Below are 21,741 nucleotides of genomic sequence, written 5' to 3'. Positions count from 1 at the left end.
ACAGTGCTCTAGATCAGGCCAGGGTGGTGGCAGTGACCCCGTCGGGAAGGGTCACCTTCAGCCACACAGGGCGCTCACAGGGCACTTGTTGCCTCATAGCCGGGAAGGAACCGTGAGTGGGCCGAGCTCCTGACCTGCTTTTTGGCCTCCTGGCACCCGTTCCGCCCCACGGGGAGGCTGCAGACTGCGGCCAGTGCTGCTGTGAAGACATCTGCCCCACGCTCCCGCTGCTCCCGCACGGCTTTCGCCTCTCTCGCTGGCTCTGGGCAGGGACGAAAGATCAAAGAAGACACGTAATTATGAACAAAGATCGGGCTGCTGAGACAGCCAGATGGACAATTAGTGCACAGGGGCTGCGGGTCAGGAGTGAGGGGCACCAGCAGGGCTGTGTGGGGAGGAGCACAGGGCTGGGCTAGCAGGGGGCTGCGGGTCGGGATTGAGGGGCACTGACAGAGCTGGGGGTACGGGAGGGGAGGGGGCTGCGGGTCGGGATTGAGGGGCACCAGCAGAGCTGGGAGCGGGAACTGTCTGTTCTACCCTTGGCTCTGATCAGGGCCATCGGTCACTTACTTTCCCCAGCACTAAAATGAGGCACAAAGACCCGTGGGCAGTGACTGCAGTTCGCTGGGGACCCTGCCAGCCCGAGGGGCCGGAGGAAGCCCAGCCACCAGGCAGATGTGGGGCTGCCCCCACCAGGGGGGATATCCCCCCATTCATCCCAGGTGCGGGGAGAGCGTTACCTTCTGGAGCGGGCTGCTCCAGGGTGGCCCCCTGGAGGAGTGCATCCAGCACGGGGCGCTGCTTGGCGAGCAGGCTGGCGTAGAAGGGGCCCGACACACAGGGGCTGCTGCTGTCCATGCCCTCACAGAGCCGGGCGAAGCACTGCAGAGGGACCCAGAGATCTGTAATCAGCGCACGGCTGGGGAGAGGGACGGGGCAGGGAAGGGGAGGCCGTGGGCGGAGGCTCTAGGCCTGAGAGGGGAGGGGGTCCCGGATGATCCTGAGCCATGACCGCGCGGGGTGCAGGAGCCCGCAGGATTGATGCTCCAGGGGCAGAGCTGGCGGGGGGGGGGGCAGTGAGAGAGACACAAGGAAGGGGCGAGGGGACGGGAACGAGGCTGTGCGCTGGGCCATCAGAGCGCGCAGGAGCCCGCAGGATTGACGCTCCAGGGGCAGGGCTGGCGGGGGGGGGAGAGACACAAGGAAGGGGCGAGGGGACAGGAACGAGGCCTTGCGCTGGGCCGTCGGAGCACGCAGGAGCTCGCAGGGTTGCCCCTCCAGGGGCAGGGCTGGCGGGGGGGGGAGAGACACAAGGAAGGGGCGAGGGGACGGGAACGAGGCCTCGTGCTGGGCCGTCGGAGCACACAGGAGCTCGCAGGGTTGCCCCTCCAGGAGCAGGGCTGGCGGGGGGTGGGTGAGAGAGACACAAGGAAGGGGCGAGGGGACGGGAACGAGGCCTCGCGCTGGGCCATCGGAGCGCGCAGGAGCCCACAGGATTGACGCTCCAGGGGCAGGGCTGGCGGGGGGGGAGAGACGCAAGGAAGGGGTGAGGGAACGGGAACGAGGCTGTGCGCTGGGCCGTCGGAGCACGCAGGAGCCCACAGGATTGACGCTCCAGGGGCAGGGCTGGCGGGGCGGGGGCGGTGAGAGAGACACAAGGAAGGGGCGAGAGGACAGGAACGAGGCCACGGGAGCACACGGGAGGCGCCCAGCGAGTGAGCAGGGGGGTGCGAGAGGGAGCCGAGCACGCGGGAGGGGCCCCTTTACCATGCTGCTCTGCTCGCAGAGCCTTGTCTCGACATCCGTCGGCTGGGCCAGCAGCTGGGGCAGCAGGGAGAGGAAGCCGGCAGCCGCCTCGTGGAAAACCTGCAGGCTGGGGGAGGCGGGTGTCGGTGGAGGCGAGGCCCTGGACCCAGGGGTCGCCTGATGAACGGCACGCTCAGCCAGGCAATGGGACCAGCTCTCCCCATGGGATCTGCCAGCTGCGCCCGTACTGCAGAGCCCCCGGGGGAGGACAGCCCAGGGAGGCTGGTGTCTGGCTAATGGGCAGGTCAGCCCCAGCGGAGGCGCCACGGCCCAGTGGGGATGCCTCAGGACTGGGAGACGGAAGGTCTGAACTCGTCAGCTCTGCTACCCTGTGGGATCCGGGAGTATCCCTGCCCCCCCTCCCTGCCTCAGTGTCCCCATCTGTACAATGGGGAATGATGATCCTGACTGAAAGCCCTGGAGGACACCGTGCTGTGGAGGGGCCACATTCGGGTCTCTCCCCCGTGCTGCGAGCTCTAATCCTGGAGTGTGGCCCCAAGGATGGAGCCAGCACGTGAGGGGCTGGTGGGGAGAAGGGTGGGAGGGGATCTCAGTGCAGTGCCTCTCAGAGACTCCAGTTCCAGTACAGGCCACTCCCCCCCGCTGCCGGCCACTCTACCTTCTCCTCCGGCTCCGCTGCAGGTGGGACTCACTGGTGAAATAGGCCTCTGTCACGCCAACCAGGTCCGTCAGCAGCGTGATGCACCAGGGCTGCTGCAGGAGCAGGAAAGAACCCATGTGCCAGGGAGTGCCACTCAGACAGACTGGCAGCCAAACTATGGCACCACAGGACCCTTCCCCCTCTGACAAAGGCATGCAAGGGGGAGCTAGTCCCTCGGGGTTAGCTCCGGGAGGTAGCGCACCCAGAGATGGAGGGGGGCCACAACTGAACTCATGCAGCGGTGATGATACAACAGCCTCTAGGGGGCGACTCCCCCCCCCCCCAGGCCTCCCCCACCCTTGCCCCGGCGGCCTGGCACGCCTCAGCATATGCAGAACTAGCCTCTGGGGGTGGGGGGCACACGCATACCCAGCACTCCCCACACCCACCTGCTTGCTGCTGGCGCTCTGCAGGATTTGCCCGAGCAGGTGCAGCAGGAAGTGAGGTAAATCCGCAGCCTGGCAGAAGCTGTACAGAAGCTCTGAGTCACACCTGGTGGCGAGCAGGTTGCCCAGGACACGGAGGGCAGGGCGGAGATGAGACGCTCCCTCCAACATCCCCTCCAGCACCTGGGCATGGAGAGGCAGAGATGGGGCCTGTGATGTGAGCACCCTGGCACTGGCATGGGCAGCATGTCTGCCAGCCACAGAGCTCCCCTCATCACAGGGAGGGGGCAGAGCAGGGATCCACCAAACAGGAGAGCTCAGATCTCTGGGGACAAAGGAGGAACTTCCTCCCCTGGATGGGAGGGGGGATGGATTGATCCAGGTGTTTCCCCCAGGGTCACCAATGCAGGGGGCGGGGAAGGCTTCCCTGCCTTGCTCCGGGCTCCCTGTCCTAGGCACTTCCTTCACCTGTCTCCACGCCGACGCAAAGCACTTAAGGAAGAGAGTCGGGATCATGATCCCCATTGTGCAGATGGGGAAACTGAGGCACAGGACACACTCTCTCTCTCTCTCTCTCCCCCTCCCTGGGTCCCGCAAAGTAACACGGCTGATAACCGAGTCCAATCTCCTGCCTCCCAGTCCCGAGCCCTTCCTTGAATAGCGAGCTGGGAATAAGGAACGGCTGCCCCCAGCCCGCTCCCCCCGGCTGGCCCCACTCGCCTGCTGGCTGGAGTGCTGGAGCCGGGCCCGGATGCGCCGCAGGAAGGCCGGGTCCCCCAGAAGGCTCAGGGGCGTGCTCAGCTGCATGGTGGCGGGTTCCGTGGCCTCGATCAGATGCTGCCATTCATCGTCACTATCCAGTTCCTAGGTCAAAGGTCACAAGAGAGGGGAGATGGCTACTTTGATACCATCAGGTTGAGGGGAGCGGGGCCACGCCTACCCCAGACTCCCCAGCGCCCTCAAGCCAGCTCCCAAGGGCCCCAGCCCGCACCCCGTCACCTCTCACCTCGTTCTCCAGGTCCACAGTCTCGATGCTGCGCCTGCCGCGTGGCCCCGCCTCGCTGCCCCCCGCCGGCGTGGGAGCCCCCATCTCCACCTCCGGAAACTCCCGCTCGTAATCCTGTGTGATCCGGTGCTCCCTGCCCAAGAAACAGTGCAGCTAGAGACCCGTCCTGCGCCATCTCCTGGCTGACGGGTGTCCCCCAGCCCAGTCCCCCCCCCAGAAACCCACAGACCCAGCTGACCCAGGGCAGGCACCCCTGCCCCTCACCGCGGCGTCGAGGGAGGCTCCGTTGTCTCCCACTCGGCCTGGGGCTCTTCTTCCAGGACGGCTTGGTTCTTGTCTCCAGGAGGGGAGCCCGGAGCGCGGGCTGCCTGCTCCCCCTCCCTGAGAGCTGCCTTCCCAGGGCCTGCTTTGGGTTTGTGCCCCAGACCTCCTCTGGCTGCCTCCTTGTTAGATGGCGCGTCTGCCTTCAGCTGCTCCTGGAAAAGTCCAAAGAGCTTCAGCCAGGTTAGATCTCCGTGTAACTGACCAAGATCCCAGACTCCTGCCTCCACTCCCCTCTCATGGGGGGCGGGGTCTCTCTCCCTGTAACTGACCAAGCCCCCCTCCCCCCCCCCGACTCTCACCCAGCCTCGGGGGCCCTATCTGTGTAACTGACCAATCCCTTGGGCTCCTGTCCCCACTCAGTCCCCCCAGTCATCAGGGGATCTCTCTCCCTGTAACTGACCGACCCCCCAGACTCCCATCTCACCCTGATCCCCCATGGGCCCTACTGTGTAACTGTCCCAACCATCTCCTGGCTTCACTCCCCCTCCCACTTCCTCGGGGACCTCCAGCTGGAGGGGCCCTGCTCGGTCTCTCGCCCAGCCCCTGGCCAAGGTCCCTCCTAGGCTCCGTGTGTCCCAGTGAGTTCCCAGCGCCACTGCAGTGAGAGCTCTGCCCAGTCCGCAGGACACCAGACACACACCTTCTTCCGGGCCGCCTCAGCCATCTTCTGCCGCGCCTTCCTCAGGATCTTGGACTGGCCGCTCCTGGGGGCCAGCGAGTGAGCCTGCTTCTCCTTCAGCACCTGCAGCTCCGGGGGCAGCTTGCTGGTGAAGGGGTTCGTGATCCCGTGTTGCTCCATGTCATCGATCACTGCCGGGAGGGGGGGGTGAGCCCAGTCAGGAACCACAGCAACTATAACGGGGGGTGGGGGGAGCTCCAGGGACTGGAGGGACCAGGCCACCCCATGGGCACTCTGGAGATGGCATGGGCTGGGGGGTTGGTGGTGAGGCAGTTGCCCATTGCATCCAGGGGACATGGGGCAGAGGGGGTGGCCGGGCTGCGGGCGGTGATGGTGGCTCTGCACCTAGTCCAGCAGGAACAGAGCGGGGGGGAGCACTCACTGGTGACCCATCCAGCGATGAAGGGATGGCACAGGAGCTCCGGCCACGACAGGCGCTGGCGAGGGTCCTTCATCAACAGGCCTTGCAGGAAGCTCTGCCCAGGGGCACAGAGACCCATTGTCACGCTCACCGCCTCTCTGTGCCCCCACAATTGCTGCTCTTGCTGGGACACAATGAACTGGGCATACGCACTAGCCTAATGGGTAGTCAGGACTCCTGGGTTCTACACCCGGCTCGGAAGGGAGTGCGGCGCAGTGGGGAGAAATGGATGTTTCTGGTGAAATGACTGAAATAGTTCAAAGCTGGCATACAGTGTCTCATCACTATGCTTCAGCGTTAACATCCCTTGAGATTAATGGGCCAGTCTGTGTCCCTCAGAGCTGCTGTTTCAGGCTGTCTACAAACTCAGGCTGCGTCACCCTGGAAGGGTTTCTTCACAACCATAAGGGCTGGAAGCAATTTGTTTAAACAGAAGCTGAGATTCCAGAGGACGATTCAGCAGCAAGGGGCGGATCCTGCACTGAACATGCAGGGCCCTGACTCCCCTTGCAGCCAGCTCTGGGGTGAGCCCTCCGCAGCCATCAAACAGCGCACAGCAACACCGCTCACCAGGGAAGGAAGTGAAGAATCCAGTTTGCAAGGGGAGTCAGTGGAACCGCTCATGATTCCCAAGCAGGAATTTGGCCTGGACAGCCCATCCCCTGGGAAAGGGGGGTTCAGTGACCTCGCCTGACGAGGGGCTGTTGGAGCCAGGTGGGGCCTGTCTGGAAGCGGGGCAGCTGTGGCTCTGTGGCTGCAGGGGGACTGCCCACCCCTCATCCCCTTTACCTTGAACGAAGGGCTCATGGTTTTGGGCCACTTGATGGGGTCCTTGACGATGAGGCTGACCAGCTGGAAGATGCTATTGGTGTAGAAGGGCGGCGTCCCCACGAACAGCTCGTACAGAATGCAGCCCACAGACCACAGGTCGGCCGTGTGGTCGTAGGGCTTCTCCTGCACCAGCTCGGGGGACATGTACAGCGGGGTGCCCTTGATGGACGTCAGCACCATGGTGTTGATGCTCATGGCGCGAGCGAACCTGCCGGGCGTGAGGGAGCCCCTTAATTCTGCCTCCAAGAGCCCCCCCAGCCCAGGAACCCTTTGAATGCCCCAATGGACTCAGATGCCAAGGGCGTGCGACTTCCTCTGGCACCTACCCGAAGTCACAGAGCTTGACGATGCCCCCTTTGCCCAGCAGGATGTTCTGGGGCTTCATGTCGCGGTGCAGGATCCGGTGGGAGTGGAGGTAATAGAGGGCGGAGACCAGCTGGGAGGCGATGTCCTGAACCTGAGAGACAGAGCCACCCTGAGGCCTCAGCGGCCGAGTCTGTGTCCTGACCACAGCTCTGCCAGCGCCCTCACTCCTGACCTGCAGCCCTCTGCTAGCCCAGTCCTGCCCACACACAGAGCTCTGCCAGCGCCCCTCACTCCCGCCCCGCAGCCCCCTGCTAGGCCAGTCCTGAGCCCCCCACAGCTATGCCGGGGCCCCTCACTCCTGCCCCGCAGCCCCCTGCTAGCCCAGTCCTGAGCCCCCCACAGCTATGCCGGGGCCCCTCACTCCCGCCCCACAGCCCCCTGCTAGCCCAGTCCTGGGCCCCCCACAGCTCTGCTGGTGCCCCTCACTCCCACCCCGCAGCCCCCTGCTAGCCCAGTCCTGAGCCCCCCACAGCTCTGCCGGAACCCCTCACTCCCGCCCCGCAGCCCCCTGCTAGCCCAGTCCTGGGCCCCCCACAGCTCTGCCAGGGCCCCTCACTCCCGCGCCGCAGCCCCCTGCTAGCCCAGTCCTGGGCCCCCCACAGCTCTGCCAGGGTCCCTCACTCCTGCCCCGCAGCCCCCTGCTAGCCCAGTCCTGAGCCCCCCACAGCTCTGCCGGTGCCCCTCACTCCCACCCCGCAGCCCACTGCTAGCCCAGTCCTGGGCCCCCCACAGCTCTGCCAAGGCCCCTCACTCCCGCCCCGCAGCCCCCTGCTAGCCCAGCCCTGCCCACACACCCAGCTCTGCCGGTGCCCCTTGATCCCGCCCCGCTGCTCCCTGCTAACCCAGCTCTGGCTATGCCCACACACTGATCTCTGCCGATGTCCTTCTGTCTCAACCCACAGCCCAAGGCTTTCCACACTCAGCTCTGCCAGGGCCCCTCAATCCTGACCAACAGCCTCCGGTTATCGCGGTCTTGGGCTCCCCGCCCAGGCACAGAGCTCTGCCTTAGCCCTTTGATCCCGACCCACCCCTCATCCCTATTCCAGTCCTGGACACAGGTGAGAAGCAGGCTGAGACCCAGCCAGTTCATGTCACTTGTAGCCTAAGGCTAGATTTGAACCCAGCTCGCGTCGAGGTGAAAGGTGAGTTCTCTCTCCCACTTGGCCAATCAGAGCCTTCCCGCCCCTGCCTCTGGGCTCCGATTCCTTCCCCTCTGGACTAAAGACTCGGCAGTGTCCAGCCAGCTCTGACATCCGCTTGTCGAAAGAAGCAACATCGGCACTTCCGGGAGGACCATGAGCCCCTCACCACGCCCCTGCCCCAGGCCTGACATGACTCCGACTGGCCCTGATGCGTCAGCGTCACAGAGCTACCTGGTCCTCTGGCAGATTCCCATCATCCTCCAGGATCTGGAAAAGCTCCCCCTCCGCGTAGTCCGTCACCACCACCACCTGCAGGGGGGAGACAGGAAGGGATCGTGGGAGCTCGGAGAGCAGGTGCGAAGCCCAGCTGTGTCCTGGGGACCCCTGGGGACGGGATCATGGCTGGAGCATTGGTGCTGGGAAACCCACCGGGCGAGGACACTGATTCCAGCACGTCTGGCCAGGGCCAGAGACCCGGACTTAGCCCTTGTTCAGGCAGCGTCCTAGTGGCACTCTGGAGTGAGGCCTCGGGATTGAGCCCAAAGGGCGGAGGAAACACCCCGCTGGGCCCTGGGGAAGGGGAATCACTGGGGAAAGCAGCAGAGGGAGGCGACGAGCGCTGTGCAGTCTGACTCGGGACTCACCCGTGCAGCGAGACACAAACCCAGTCACAGGAAAGGCCAACGTTTGCTCCTTCCAGCCAGGGCCACCTGCCCTGATGGCGTCGCTGGGAGCGACAGGACACCTCTAGCACCTGCTGGCAGGGTCCAGCTACAGCTCCTCAGGAGAACCTGTGCAGCTGACAATGCATGCGCCTCCCCACCCTCTTACCTCCTTGTCCGTCTCAAAACTGTCGAGCATCTGGACGATGTTGGGGTGGTGCAGCCCCCTCATGATCTCAATTTCCCGCTGCAGGTTCTTCAGCTCCTTCTCCGATCGCCCGACTTTGGGGATGAACTTCAGCGCCACCACCTGCCAAAGCAGACAAAGCTGGGAGCTGTATGCCCGCACCCACCACTGCTCCCAGTCAGGCCCCAGTCAGGCAAGGATCAGCTAGTGACTGCTAGGGTGGAAGGCGAAGGCCAGGTCTACACTCCCCTACCACTGCATGTAACCTTAGCACTGGGCATGGATTAAGGGGATCCCAGAGTTTTCTGTGTTTCTGTGTTCATAACTTTTAAAATCTTGAACTGATTTTCTTCAAACATGGTTAACTGGTAGATCTCAACGAGATCTACAAAACAAGCTAGGGTTGAAAAACTTCAGTCATTTTTAAAAGTATGACGATTCAGTGCTGGGAAATTTTGTAAAGCTTGAGTGTAGCTAGGTCTGCCCATGTGCAGGCTGCATCTTTCTCCAGGGTTCTGATTTTTAAAAGTTGCGTAGGGTTTCCTGGGCAGAATCTTGCACACACTGACTTGTGCAAATTGTAGCACTTAGTCATATAACTGCCTTATTCTGCTGCAAATCAGGTACCAGATGTCTAAGTGCCACTAACTGAATCTGCAATGAATTGATGGCAAAATGGTGGGTGAACAATTGTGCCAGTAGAAATGGAGGAGGGGTGAAAGGCCTTTCCAAAATCAGTGTGTGAACCTGTAGAATTCATTTTTTTTTTAAATATATGGAGATATACACCTATCTCACAGAGCTTGAAAGGTCATTGAGTTGAGTCTAGTCCCCTACCTTCACAGCAGGACCAAATACCATCCCTGATAGATTTTTGCCCCAAATGGCCCCCTCAAGGATTGAATTCACAACCCTGGGTTTAACAGGCCAATGCTCAAACCACTGAGCTATCCCTTCTCCCCCTGTTGCCCTTTCACAGGCTCAGTAACCAAGCTGCAATTGTCAGGAGTTAATCAAAACCTATTTTTATCTAGATCAAGCCAAAGTACCAGACCTCAGTGAGATTCTGCCCAAAACAAGTTTCAGATGTTGGTTGCTTTTGCTGCAGCCCTGTCTAAAAGGTACAGGAAGAATCAAGCTGTCAAATTCAGAAATAAATGTTCCAGAAAGTGCTGAGCATGTGAAAGCAGGGGATTAGAATGGAAACTGTTGTGCAACCTTAAGTACAGTGGAAACTACCAGAAAAACGATCTGGTGAGGATCACACATATGATTGTCAGAGACCCTGGACCTGGAGGCCCAGTCACAGAACCCTGAGCTGCATACCAAGAACTCTTCAGCCCTGTGTTAAGTTTCCCCCATATGTCCTTTTCCCCACATCTCACCCATCCCACCCACCTCCTCAGAGAGCCCCTCCCTAGATCTCTGCTCACCTGAGCGCTATATTTCCGGCGCCCCTTGTACACCCTCCCGAAGGAGCCCTCTCCAATCATCTCCAGCACGTGGTATTTCTCCATGGTGGGCACGCCAGCCTGACAGGGCAAAGTGGCACATTAGAGGATGTTCAATTCATCTCCCACCTCCTGGGCCTCGCTTCCCCCCTCAGGCCTATGCCAGCTGAGAAGACGGACAGTGCGACGGTTAGGGCACTAGCGAGGAGTTGGGGGACCTGGGTTTGAGTCCCTGTTCTGCCACAGACCTCCTGTGTGACCTCAACAAGTCACTGAGGCCCAGATCCTTTCAATGGGAGTCAGGTGCCTAAATACCTTGGAGCATCCAGGACGTCATCTCTCTGGGCTTCAGTCCCCTCATGTGGAAAATGGAGATGAAAGTACCTCCCTACCTCAGTGTGTGTGGATGGGGGGGGGGAGATGATAAACACATTAGAGATTGAGGTGCTCAAATGCTACGGTGCTACCTAGAAGCTTCTCTTGGGCAGTGGTTCCCAAACTGGGGTTTGTGAAATGTTACAGGGGGTTCTTGGGAAAAAAATCCCTAATAGCAGACAGAACTAGCACGGGGCCAGCAGCCTGGTGTCCCTGGACTTCCAAGATCAAAGCAAGCGGATCTATCACACTGAGGAAATAGAAACGTCAAGACTCCTTCTAAGAACAACAAAAACTATCCACCTCCCTTTCCATTGTTTTAAATGAAATAGGCAGCTAGGATTGTTTTTAAATGATCATGAAGAACAAGTTTAAGCTTTGTTGTAACATGCATTATTTGTCTGGACTGGTCAAGCCCTGAATGCTTGTGTAGGAGGAACTCTTTGAGTTGGCTTCTTAAATCCCTTCCTGCTGTTTCACATCTGATACTCCTTGATGAAACCTAGGAGCCTTGTCTTATAACAGGCTTATTCAAAGTGATACAAGCTACGAAAGTGAGAGCTTGGAAGAGTGTTGCCATTTTCATAATGTAATAAAAATACTGTCATGATAAATAACAATTAATAATAAATAGTGTGTAATAAGCATGTCAAATTTTATATTTCCAAGATCACTGCTTTTATAATTTATACTCCGGTAAAGGAGAAAATCCCTGGAAATATTCATTTTTAGGAGGGGGTTTGCGAGACTTGACATTTTAGTGAAAGGGGTTCACAGGTTGTTAAAGTTTGGGAACCACTGCTTTTGGGAGACCTCCAACATCCCAGCCCCATCTCTGGCTGCCCAGTTCCCTGTCTTTCCTCCCCTACTCCCCATCCTCCTCCTGACACATCTCCAGCTCTTCTCATCCAGCCACCTGGTTCTCCCTCTGTGCCAGCTCCAGATTCCACCTCTTCCTCTCCAGCCCCGCTGCCCAAACTCATCCGGGTCACCATTCCCTCTTCCCATGGCCTGCTCTGCTCCAGCCTATTCAGCATCCCGCAGCCACACTCCTCCCTGTCCTCCGGCCTGAACACGTCCTTCCCCCAGCTCCTGGTTCCCTCTACTCTCTTGGCATTTCACCTCCCCCCCACACCCTTAGCCTTCTGCTCTTTCCTCCAGGCCAAGGTCTGCATGGTCCCTTGTCCCAGCTTCTCGGCTCCAGGTGGCCTGTACATTTGGGCTGGGTCTTTATTTTATTATTAGTTATTTGTACGGCGCAGCGGGTGAGCTCAGCACCTTGCAGGTGGGGATGAGGTCGGGGTCCATGCCCTGGACGCAAGCCCGGTTACCCGAACCCCAATGATCATCCGCGTCTCCCCACACTCAGAGCTGCGTATCCAGGAACCTACATGGCTCTCCTCAGGGTTGAGCCCCCAGTATGTGCTCAGTACCCCGAGTCTCCCCAGGAGCCCTGACTCCCAGGTCTCCCTCACAGGGACGGGCCCGGTTCTGCTGCCCGGAGCTTGGCTGTCCATGGGCAGGGTCTGGTAGGTCAGACCAGATCCTATGCCCAGGATCACCCCTGCCCCCCCCCCCCATCACTGCGATCTGGGGATTCACCTCTGCAGGCTGGTTCCAGCCCCGCCCCCCCGCCCCCAGCCAGGCGCAAGGATCGCGCCCCTCCCCCCCGCCAGGCGCAGGGATCGAGCCCCCCCGCCAGGCGCAGGGATCGAGCCCCCCCCCCCCCCGGGATCTGCCCCCGCGGGATCCCGGCCCCTCTCCCCCACCTGAGCGCCGGGCCCCGCTGCCGCCCGGCCCGTTCGTTGGGATCCACCCGCCCCGCCCCCGGGGTGCCCGCACAGGTGCCTGACTGGATCCCGGCCTCGCACGCGGACGGAAAGGCGGCCAGGCCCGGCTTCGGCCCCGGCACCCCGCCGCACGGACCCCGCGCCCCGGCCTGGCCCGGGACTCGGCCGGCGGAGGGGCTCCAGCCCGCCTCTTTACACAGGCGCTGCCGCGGCCACCGCGCCCCGCCAGGACCCCGGGGACCCGCCGCGTCCGCGTCGCTTAGCAACCGCCCGTCGCGGCTGCCCTTCCGCCGGGGCCTCCGCGCACTTCCGCTTCCGGGCCAGGCGGGGAAGATGGCGGCGGCCAGCAAACGGGAGGAGGAGGCGGCGGCCGACTGGTAACCATGGCGATGGGCGCGGGCTGGGACCAGCTCGGGGGCCTCGGCCGGAACCCGGCCTCCTCCCCCCCCAGCCCCCCCACCGGCCTGGTCCCTTCCCCCACGGGGCCCCGGGGCTCTCCCCGCAGCTACACCCCGCTGCCAGCCAGCCCCGACCCCCTGCCCCCATTTCCTGCTGCAGCGTTACCCCCCCCCGCGCTCCTTCCCCGGCTGTGCGACTTCCCACTCCCCCCCCCCCCCGAGCGTGGCACTCCCCAGCCCCTCCCCCCCGGCCGTGCCACTCCCCCCCCCCCCGCGCCCTCCCCCCCCCCACGTGCGTGCCACTCCCCAGCCCCTCCCCCCTCGCGGCTTCCCCCACTGTCCTGGCTGTGCGACTTCCCACTCTTCCCCCCCACCCTCGGGCGTGCCACCCCCTCCCCCCCAGCCGTGCCACTTTCCATCCCCTGCGGCTATGCCACTTCCCACTCCCCCCCCCCCGCGCCACTCCTCTCCCCTCCCCCCACAGACCCAGCTGTGCCACTTCCAACCCTCCCTCCCCCTGCCCCAGTCATGCTATTTCCCAGTTTTGCAGACTGGGACCTCGATTGGGTTGTTGCCTCCCTGGATTCCTTCCCTCCCCTCATTTGCGGTCAGGGTGCCGTTTCCTGGGATGCGATTACACATTCTGGCTTCCAGAAATGGCAGAGATGAAAGGCACCTTCAAAATGTGATCTCCTAATTCACCTGCTTTTGTGAGACGCGTGGAGGGGATGTAATCTCTGAATGACCCGGGACTTGTCTGACCTGAGAGATGAGGGTGCTGGCACCACAGTGCCCTGTATGCAGCAACTTTAGCCGCCCCCTCCGCGACTCCTTCTTGGGTACTGAATCACCTGAGTTTTCTTGGCAGTCTCCCATCTGAATACTGACCTGTCACCAGCCTCCTTAATTCCGGATGTGAGGTGGTCATATCTGGAGGTGATGCAGCCACAGGACAAGAATGAAATAGCTATGTCTAAAGGGATTTGTCAACTGAAATTTGGCCCAAACTTTAAACATAAAGCAAAAAGATATTTCTATAGTTCTTAAAAATTTCAAATACATATTATTTTTAAACAAACAAACATGCTTGTGCTTTGTTTGCGACTCCGATGTTATAGCTCAGAGTCTGAAATGGAAACATAGCTGAAACAAATGTTAAAGCCGAGAGTCCTGTGAAGAAAATTAAATAAAAAAAAAAAGTTTTCAAAATTCTTTCAGTTTTAATAATCTGAGAAATAAATGTTTGTAATTTACCTATCATGTGCATTACTGTAGTTCCGTAACGAGGGAGAGACCTCACCCCCTGAAGAGTTTACTATCTAAATGGGGAACACTGACAAAGGTGGGAGGGAAGTGACTTGCCAAAGGTCACACTACTGGTCAGTGGCAGAACCAGGAATAGAATGCAAGTCTTCTGAGTCCTGGCCCGTTGTTCTTTTCACTAGACACTGCTGCCTTCCACATCACTTTTACCTAGACAATGTCTCTTTAAAACAAATGTTCATGGTATTATTATTTCTATTTGTAAATGATTGGGAGTTTCTGAGATGCTTCTGCTGTATAAGGTCCTAGGCAGACCTGTGCATTGCTCAGGGAGGAAGAGGAGGAGGGAGTCAACAAGGGAGAGTGGCTGTGTGATGTCCCTTCTCTATTCTCAGGGCTTTGCCATCAGAAGTGGAGGTCTTGGAATCCATATACCTGGATGAGCTGCAGGTGTCTCGAGGAAATGGCAGGTATTTGTGCTATTACCGGGTGTCACTAATTCTGAGGGGTGAGATTTCACCACTTTGGTGTACGTTTATCTCAGAAGTCGGATCTCAGAGCTGTGCTGCTGGGAACAATCCTTGGACTGGCTTGTGTACACAGATGTTACGGGTGTCCAACTGTGGATTCTGCACTTGGGATTCAAAGCCCTGGTGAGCTGAGAATAAAGTTCCAATGGTCGCCGTGTCCGGATTGAGTGTTCGCTCAGGGAGAGGGTTCTGCTGTCCTTAGCCCTACACCGGCGCTCCAGCACACTGTGCTCCCTGGCTCGTACCTGAGCTACTGCCAATCTCTGCTCTCGTTCCTAGCAGCTCCTTTTCCTCAGAGCTGCTAGTGCACCTTGGCCCCGTGCCAATGAGCGTTTCCCCTGCGGGGGCAGGACAGGCACACTCAGCCTGCTGGTCTCCTCTGCTGCACCATGCACTGTAGCCCCTTTTCAGCCCCACAGGGCTTGCCTGGAAGGTTTCTGCTGCTGTGACGATACGCAGCCCATGTCACCTCACTGCACTGTGTCCTTCATTAATACTCCTCACGGGATAGCTGGACACTTCACCTCAGCCTCCCTGTCCTCACAGGTCAGTGCCCTGGGAAATCTGCATTACCCTGCACCCTGCGACCGCAGAGGATCAGGACTCTCAGTACGTCTGCTTCACTCTCGTGCTGTCTGTGCCCCCACAGGTAAGGTAACGGTGCCTGACCCCCAGGAGTGCAGCCACGCTTCACAGAGAGGGGCGGGGCAGGACTTTGGGCCCCGTTCATCCCTGGATTTGTTTCTTTCTAGTATCCCAACGAAGTGCCAAAAATCTCGATCCGGAATCCACGGGGGCTGTCGGATGAGCAGATCCAGAAGTGAGTGCTGGGGAAGGGGTTTCCCCCCTGCCCTCGAGACACAGGAGGGAAGAAACTTCCCGCATTCCAGCAGGGGGTGGGAAACACAAATACCCCCTTTTCCCTCAGATACATGGAATCGCTCTGTCTGCCACCTAGAGCTGCATCAGCCTGCACAGAAAATAAACAAAAGCCATTGAACCGTCCTGCTTCAGTGCAGGACCAGCCGCTAGCTGCCTGGGACTAGGAAGAAATTTCCCCCGGACTGGTTATTCCATCATTGTCCACTAGGGGAATCTCTTGCACCTTCTGAAACAACTGGCCCTGTCCTCGTCCAGTCGGGCAGCTCCTGTGTTCTTCCCTCCCCAGTCCCAGAGGGTTGTGCACAGGTATGGTGAGATCTGGATAGTCTTTTGCTGCCAGCACGAGGCTTTGATCCTGCTGGAGCTAACCCTGGGTGTTTGGCCTGGATTTAGTCTCTCTGCCTTGTCACCAGTGAATGCAGCAGAGGTTGGGTCAGCGGCAGAGTCGCTGGCCAGGTTAGCTCATCGCAGCAGGCTGCATTGAGTAGAGAATCTTGCTGGGCGTCGGCCTTGGCGAAGGGCGTGTGTGTACCAAAGAATCCAGGGCAGTAGGTAGGAGCCAAAATCTGGTGCCTCAGACCTGTTCTCATGGGACTCCTCTTCCTCTGCCCCCACACCGTGGGGGATGGGTAGAGGGGAGGGGGAAGGGTCTGAGCATGGTAACCAAATCGGAGCACAGGGATTTCTGTACCCAGCTTGGCACCACTATTGACCAGTCCAGTGGCTGCCCATTGTATAGTAGCCGCTGTTCCCGTCTTACTGCTGCAGCTCACAAGAGGTTAGCGCGGCCCCTCCTTAGTCACGGGTTTCTGCCTCTCTGTTGTAGGATTTCCCAGACCCTGGGACAAGTTGCGGAGGCTGGGCTGGGGACAGCGGTGCTGTATGAACTGATTGAGGTGAGAGAGGAGGGGAGGCCTGGGGTGGGTTGGGCGTGGTGCTAGATGCAGCCCGATGGTGTCACGCGCTCGCCTGGTCTCTTCGTGCGGGTTGGTTGGGTCAGAGCCTAGGCCCACCTGGTGCTTTGGGTGGGTAAAGTGTTCGTTCTCCCTCTTTCTACAGAAAGGGAAGGAAATTCTCACCGACAACAACATCCCTCATGGCCAGTGCGTGATCTGTCTCTACGGCTTCCAGGTAGGAACCCCTGCGATCAGTGCGTGGCCCTGCGGTCTGCTGGGGAGGGACTGGCAGCCTGTACCCCAGGGCTTGTGGAGATGGAGGGGGGGCTCTGGGAGCAGATGTATCTGAATCAGACCCAGCTGAGGGTGGAGCATTAGTGGAAAGCCCCCTCACCGGGGAGGGCGCCATGGGGCGCACACAGGACTCCTTCCCAACGGCCCCATCTCCTTGTACAGGAGAGAGAAGCGTTCACAAAGACTCAGTGCTACCACTACTTCCACTCTCACTGCCTGGCTCGCTATGCCCAGCACATGGAGGAAGAAATCCACGTGCAGCAGGAAGAGAGAGAGCAGCACCTGACGCCTCCTTCCAAGCAGGTAAGAGGCCCCGGGCCCCTCCCCCGTGTCTCACAGAGGAGGCCTTGCTCTCCCAGGCCCGTCATGTAGTCCCCACTGTTCTGGATATGGCCACGCGTAAGAGCTCGCTCCTTGGAGTTGCCGTTTGGGTTACTGGCTCCGGATCGGTCTCGCCAATCTCCAGCCCGTGAAAATCACAAGTCAGGCCCCCAGAAATCATGGGATTGGCTAAAAATCACGAGTTTAAAAACAGAATAAACTTGGGGCTGGTTTTGTCTGTCTTCTGGGTTCGGAGCCTGTAGGCTGCAGCTGGGTCCCGTTTTGAAGCTTCTCCCTGAAGCCACAAGGGCTAGAAACTGTCACTGAAATAACGTAAGCTGAGATTCTCTCCTGCACGCACAACTCTGGGGCTGGGCAATCTATTAACCTTCTCTTTGGGCTTACTAATGCACCCAGCCAGCCATCTGGACTCTGAGCGCTTGGCCAGTCCTTGCAAAGTATGGAATAAGTCGCACCAGTGCCCAGAAAACAGGTCCAAGACCCCTCACACCCAATGTCCCGAGAACAGCCCCTGCTGTCAAGCCTGAGGCATCTCAACCAAGTAGTGTCTGTGGGGAGAGACCGTCCCTGACTTTATTGGTTATAACCAGCTCCTTTAAAGTTATTAATCAGCCGTTAGCCTGCAACTCCCAGCATGCCCATGTGGCATAAATTGACCTAACTACCAGCCAGCCAAACCAGAGGATCCCTCGGTGCATTTGGAGTGGGAGTTAAAATCATCAGCAAAGCTATTGCAGTGCTGCTAAAAACGATGAGTCCTAAAGCTAAGCCTAGACAGCCGGGTAGCCAGGCATCCTCTGCCCTGCCAGAGCAGCGCCTGGGACTCAAAGAACCCGGGGTTCGTTTCCTGGAGGGGCAGGGAGCAGGGTGGAGCAGGATGGGAGGGGCGGAGGGCGTTAGAGTTATGGGGCTGCGTGCCAGCTCTCTCTTCTCCCTGCAGGGAGTCGGAGTGCAGTGCCCCGTCTGCCGGGAAACACTAACCTACGACCTCTCCGCTCTGCAGGCAGCGCCACCCCCGCAGCACCCGGTGGTAAGAAGCCCCTCGGTGGAACCCCGCCCATGGATCCGGGAGGGAGCGTTTGCGGTGTCCCTGAGGCACGCTTCAGGGGCCTCCCCAGGCACCCGCACCCCCCGGGGCTGCTGTCTGCTTCTGCTGGGTATTTACTAGAACCCGGCAGATACTCACTGTTCACGTTAACGTTTGGGCTTAAATGCATCCGCCTCATAGCAGCTGGGCAGTCCTGACGTAAACGCTTCCCCTTTCCCGCCGGGTGCAGTTCCCATCTTCCTGGGGCTGGGAATGGAGCCGGAGAGGCATGCCCAGCCACACTCAAGGACGTAGCCCATGGTTACTGTTTGCTTTTCGTGACCTGCCTGTGGGAGGGGAACGGGTCTGCGTCTGTCTGATGGGTATAGACACCCTGGAGAGGGACAGGTGCTGCTGTCCCTGGGGAAAGGACGAGGCTGGGGCCCTGCCCCAGAGAGCCTCCGGCCCAGCCAAGCTGCAGGGGTAATGGGATGGAATTAAGCCAAGGAAACATGGCTCAATCTCAGGTTCTTCCTGCACTCCCTAGAGCCTTCTCCCAAGGGGCGGGGCAGAGCGCCTGTCGCTTCAGTCAGTTAAGATCCAACAGGCCAAAGCCCTAGAGCACAAAGTGGAGGAAGTGATCCTGCCCTGGCTCTGGGGGGTGGGCCGTCCGTGCTGTCCCTGCTCTGATTTCTAGGCTGCACAGAGAAAGAATTGCAGCTTCCCTTCAGTAAGTCTCTAGTTCTTGTTGGCTCATGTAGATTCTGCTGGCCCCTCGCAGGGACATGGTTCAGCTGGTCCAGTCTGCTGTGTCTGACTGACACAGGGGAGCCCGTGTGCGTGAATGCCCCGGTCAGTAGCCCAGCAGGCTGCCGGCGTGTGGCTTGGGTGATTTACCCGTCTGGGAGCAGCCGCTCTGCCAGGCTGGATATTGACCAAGCACGGCACTAACTCTCCCCCAGGAGCCGTACAGGCCTGATGCAAAGGCGCTACAGACCCGAGAGGAACTGCTCATAATCTACCAAAGGCAGCAGAAGAAGGGAGGCATCATTGACCCCGAGGCCGAGAGAAACCGCTACTTCATCAGCCTCCAGGCGGTACGCTGCTCCTCGGGGCCGGGTGTTGTGGGGAGCTCTCCAGCGCCGCCCTGGTGTGGGGCAGGAGTGGCTCTGGGCTGCGTGTGCAGGGCTCTGCTGGTCCTGCCTCCTGCTCGCTATGGGGGCACTACAGATCCTTGGCACGTTTCAACATGCCAGAGAGTGGGTTGGGTGGGGGCGGGTTTCAGGTCCCAGACTGATTGGGGGGGAGTGGGTCTCCAGAATGGGGGCTTGCTGTCCCGGCGCAGAGGGGCGACCAAGGGCTGCCTGGTGCTGGCAATAACTGGGGGGGGGTGTGGTTGTGGGAGCTGGGCCTGGGGCCTTTCTCTAAAGAAAAGCAGGAGGTAGGTGGTGTGGCAGGCCAGGCCCTTTCCTCACTATTGGCTCCTTTCTCGCTCAGCCTCCAGCGGCTGCGGATCCTGGCCATGGAGCTGCCCCTGCCACTGAGCAGCCCTGCCAACTCCCGGCCCCGGAACGTGCTGCGGAGCCTGTCAGCCCTCCCCAGGCTCCAGCTGTGGGCACAGAACCTGGGCAGCTGGCAAAAGCCTCGGTCCCCCTGGAGCCCCAGAACAAGCGAGAGAGGCACCGAGGGGAGAGGCCGGGATTCCCAGGCCAGGGCAGGCAGCCGTACAGCGACCCACAAGCAGCAGCTGCGGAAACTTGCCGCCTTCTCTGTGGCTCTGGGGGACCCGGCGGTTTCGACTGGAGACCCGAACGGAGGGAGGACAGGAGCCAGAGACCCAGTGGGGGATACAGCCAGGAGTTCCCGAAGCCGCACGGCAGAGGCAGAGTGGCTGCCTTTGCTGGTAGGAAAGAGTCGGGCCCTGCTGGCATCTTGCCCGGGAAAGGGGCGTTGGACTCGAAAGAGGAGCATCCCGCTGTGGGGAGATGGACGCCGGAGCAGGGAGCTGAGACCCAGAGCAGGGAGAAGGAAAACCTGGCACTAAACCAGCGTGACCCCAGGGCGCCCACGGGCTGGCAGGGCCATCACAGGACCTGGGACTGTGGGAGATGGGAGAAGTCCCGAGGCAGGGAGCGTGGTTCCTATCCCAGGGCGCCACGGGGGCGAGGGGCGTTCAGGCCCAGTGCAAGGAGAGACCCCCATGGCCAAGTGAAGGAGGACGGTTCCTAGCAGGAGGGGGCAGGGGCTGGTACGGGGGGGGCCTTTCCTGGGAAGAACAATAAAGAGTCTATTAGAATATCAGCTATCCGCCTCCATATCCCAGGAGGAGAAGGGCCAGCCCAGCTCTCTCCCGGGGTGTGGGTGGCTGGCACAGGACACATCTTCCTGGGAAAAGAGGAACACGGAGGCTGTGATGAGCTGGGCACGTGGTGGTGGGGGGCGGGGGAGTGCAAATCCAGGCTGGACTCACGTCTTAGTAAGCAAATGGGCAGGTGTGGTTACTAATGGCTGCGTTGCAGTGTCTCTTGGCAGATTGATTGTCACTCACCTGGTTAGTCCTGGGCAGGCAAAATCCCTCTCTTGGCCTTGAAGGCAGGACCCAGGAGTGGCCAGATGCCACTCCACTGCAGCCATCTACATAAGGGCTACGCAGGGCCTTCCCCAGGCTTCAGGCTCTGTCCCGAGGCCAGCCTAGACTGGCTCCTCCGAGCAGAGACAGCGGCCCTGCCGGGATCTGCGATGCCGTTGTCAGCAGCAGTGCGAGAGCTGAAGTGAGGGTGGGACTGTCCCATGTAGCAGAACATCCTGCCGAAGCCAGGCCGCGCTCAGTGCCAGGGAGAATCCCAGGCTCTCTTGAGTGTGAACTCCATTGGGCATTGCTATGGGGTTAGCTCCCCCGAGGTAGCGCTGTTCTTGAGGTGAGAGCGTCACTTTCCTGACAGCCCTCACCCCCGACCACTTAGAGCTCGACTGGGGCCAGCTCCGGTCGCTTCGAGCCGCCTAGGCCAAGGGGACTCTAGTGCTTTGGATTCTTCCAGGCCCTGCTGTTGGTTCCATTTCCCTGTTGATCGTATTCAAACGGAGCTTGTTCTCTTTAAACCGACCGGTCCCTGTTCCAACCTCACCCCCCTTTCTGCTCGCTCACTGATCCGAACCGCTTCGCCTCGTAAACATCCCTGTATAAACCAAGCGGTGCTCCAGGCTTCGCTTGGTCAATGGCTCTTGTCTTCCCTCTGAGGACCCCTGTCTTTTCTCAGCACTCTCCAGTTGCTGCCCTCCCCAGAGCCAAGCCATCCCCAGTAGGGAGTTACTCCCCTGCTCTCTGTACAGCCCAAGACCGGCTCCCCATGGTATCCCAACAAACCCCTCTGTAAACATTCATCCACGCTTGCCCCGACCATTCTTACTACTCCAGCCTTGGCTTCCTGTTCCCTGGGATTAGGCCCTAGCCAGGTCGCATGGGACTTGTCTGGAGGGACTCTAGCTTATTGTGATCACACTGGATTATTTCAGTCTATTCACTCATCTCTGCAGCCCTGCCAGCAAATCCGAGTGTTATGTTCTCATCCCTCCTGGACGGTTCTGCCCATCGTTAAAGAGAACGGACGTCTCCCCTCCGACGGAGCAGTGGGGCCGCCAGTGAAGTCAATGGGGAAGGGGCGGGGTTAAGACCCTTGATCCCAGTTTTTTGCCCTCTGATTCGTGTCCCAGTGAACCTTCCTCTTCCTCTGGGCATAGCACGTGACCGTGTCCCAAAGCCTGTTTGTAAATGAACGGAAAGATTCTCTGCTGCTGCGCTGACCTAGTTCACATTCCGCACTGACATTCAATGCCCTTGATGCAATTGTTGTTAACAGGCCCTGCACCTGGGTTCAGCTCAGATGCTCAGCACTAGAAGCTGGATGGTGTGTGAGCCACAAGAGAAGGGAATTTCCACCACAATACAAACAGGCCCAAATTCTGCTCTGCCAGCCGCTTGTCCCCTGCTGCAGAGCAGAGCGCCGAATTTAACCCCCCGCTAC

At 59.7% G+C, this 21,741-nt stretch overlaps 2 protein-coding genes across 3 annotated transcripts in view; one reads left to right on the top strand and one right to left on the bottom strand.

Moving 5' to 3' along the window:
* Positions 1 to 12,105, bottom strand: part of STK36 (serine/threonine kinase 36) — a 29,535-nt gene extending 17,430 nt beyond the window's left edge. For both annotated transcript variants that reach the window (XM_054044675.1, XM_054044677.1), the window contains exons 1-16: positions 12,067 to 12,105; positions 9,905 to 10,003; positions 8,454 to 8,594; positions 7,854 to 7,931; positions 6,441 to 6,571; positions 6,073 to 6,322; positions 5,245 to 5,338; positions 4,824 to 4,993; positions 4,124 to 4,335; positions 3,860 to 3,992; positions 3,574 to 3,717; positions 2,857 to 3,036; positions 2,426 to 2,520; positions 1,768 to 1,873; positions 741 to 882; positions 135 to 262 (exon numbers count right to left, since the gene is read on the bottom strand). In XM_054044675.1, coding sequence (XP_053900650.1) covers positions 135 to 262; positions 741 to 882; positions 1,768 to 1,873; positions 2,426 to 2,520; positions 2,857 to 3,036; positions 3,574 to 3,717; positions 3,860 to 3,992; positions 4,124 to 4,335; positions 4,824 to 4,993; positions 5,245 to 5,338; positions 6,073 to 6,322; positions 6,441 to 6,571; positions 7,854 to 7,931; positions 8,454 to 8,594; positions 9,905 to 9,988 — 2,088 coding nt within the window. In that variant the 5' untranslated portion in view covers positions 9,989 to 10,003; positions 12,067 to 12,105. The remainder of the gene's footprint in view (positions 1 to 134; positions 263 to 740; positions 883 to 1,767; positions 1,874 to 2,425; positions 2,521 to 2,856; positions 3,037 to 3,573; positions 3,718 to 3,859; positions 3,993 to 4,123; positions 4,336 to 4,823; positions 4,994 to 5,244; positions 5,339 to 6,072; positions 6,323 to 6,440; positions 6,572 to 7,853; positions 7,932 to 8,453; positions 8,595 to 9,904; positions 10,004 to 12,066) is intronic.
* Positions 12,106 to 12,407: 302 nt separating this feature from the next.
* Positions 12,408 to 20,211, top strand: RNF25 (ring finger protein 25). The gene is made up of 10 exons (XM_054044851.1): positions 12,408 to 12,464; positions 14,144 to 14,218; positions 14,825 to 14,927; positions 15,031 to 15,098; positions 15,987 to 16,056; positions 16,220 to 16,291; positions 16,513 to 16,653; positions 17,633 to 17,722; positions 18,682 to 18,816; positions 19,217 to 20,211. Exons 1-10 carry the CDS (start codon positions 12,421 to 12,423, stop codon positions 19,946 to 19,948), a joined length of 1,530 nt encoding a protein of 509 aa, XP_053900826.1. The 5' UTR covers positions 12,408 to 12,420; the 3' UTR covers positions 19,949 to 20,211.
* Positions 20,212 to 21,741: the final 1,530 nt, after the last annotated feature.

Source organism: Malaclemys terrapin, chromosome 11, assembly GCF_027887155.1.
Source record: "Malaclemys terrapin pileata isolate rMalTer1 chromosome 11, rMalTer1.hap1, whole genome shotgun sequence".
NCBI classification, from domain to species: Eukaryota; Metazoa; Chordata; order Testudines; family Emydidae; genus Malaclemys; species Malaclemys terrapin.
This window is presented reverse-complemented; position numbering and strand designations above follow the sequence as displayed.

Excerpts from the sequence above, each read along its gene's own strand:
- RNF25 (XM_054044851.1), top strand. The coding sequence starts at position 12,421 with ATGGCGGCGGCCAGCAAACGGGAGGAGGAGGCGGCGGCCGACTG. Across the intron at positions 15,099-15,986 it reads TCGGATGAGCAGATCCAGAA|GATTTCCCAGACCCTGGGAC; the intron begins GTGAGTGCTGGG and ends TCTCTGTTGTAG. Across the intron at positions 16,292-16,512 it reads TCTGTCTCTACGGCTTCCAG|GAGAGAGAAGCGTTCACAAA; the intron begins GTAGGAACCCCT and ends CTCCTTGTACAG.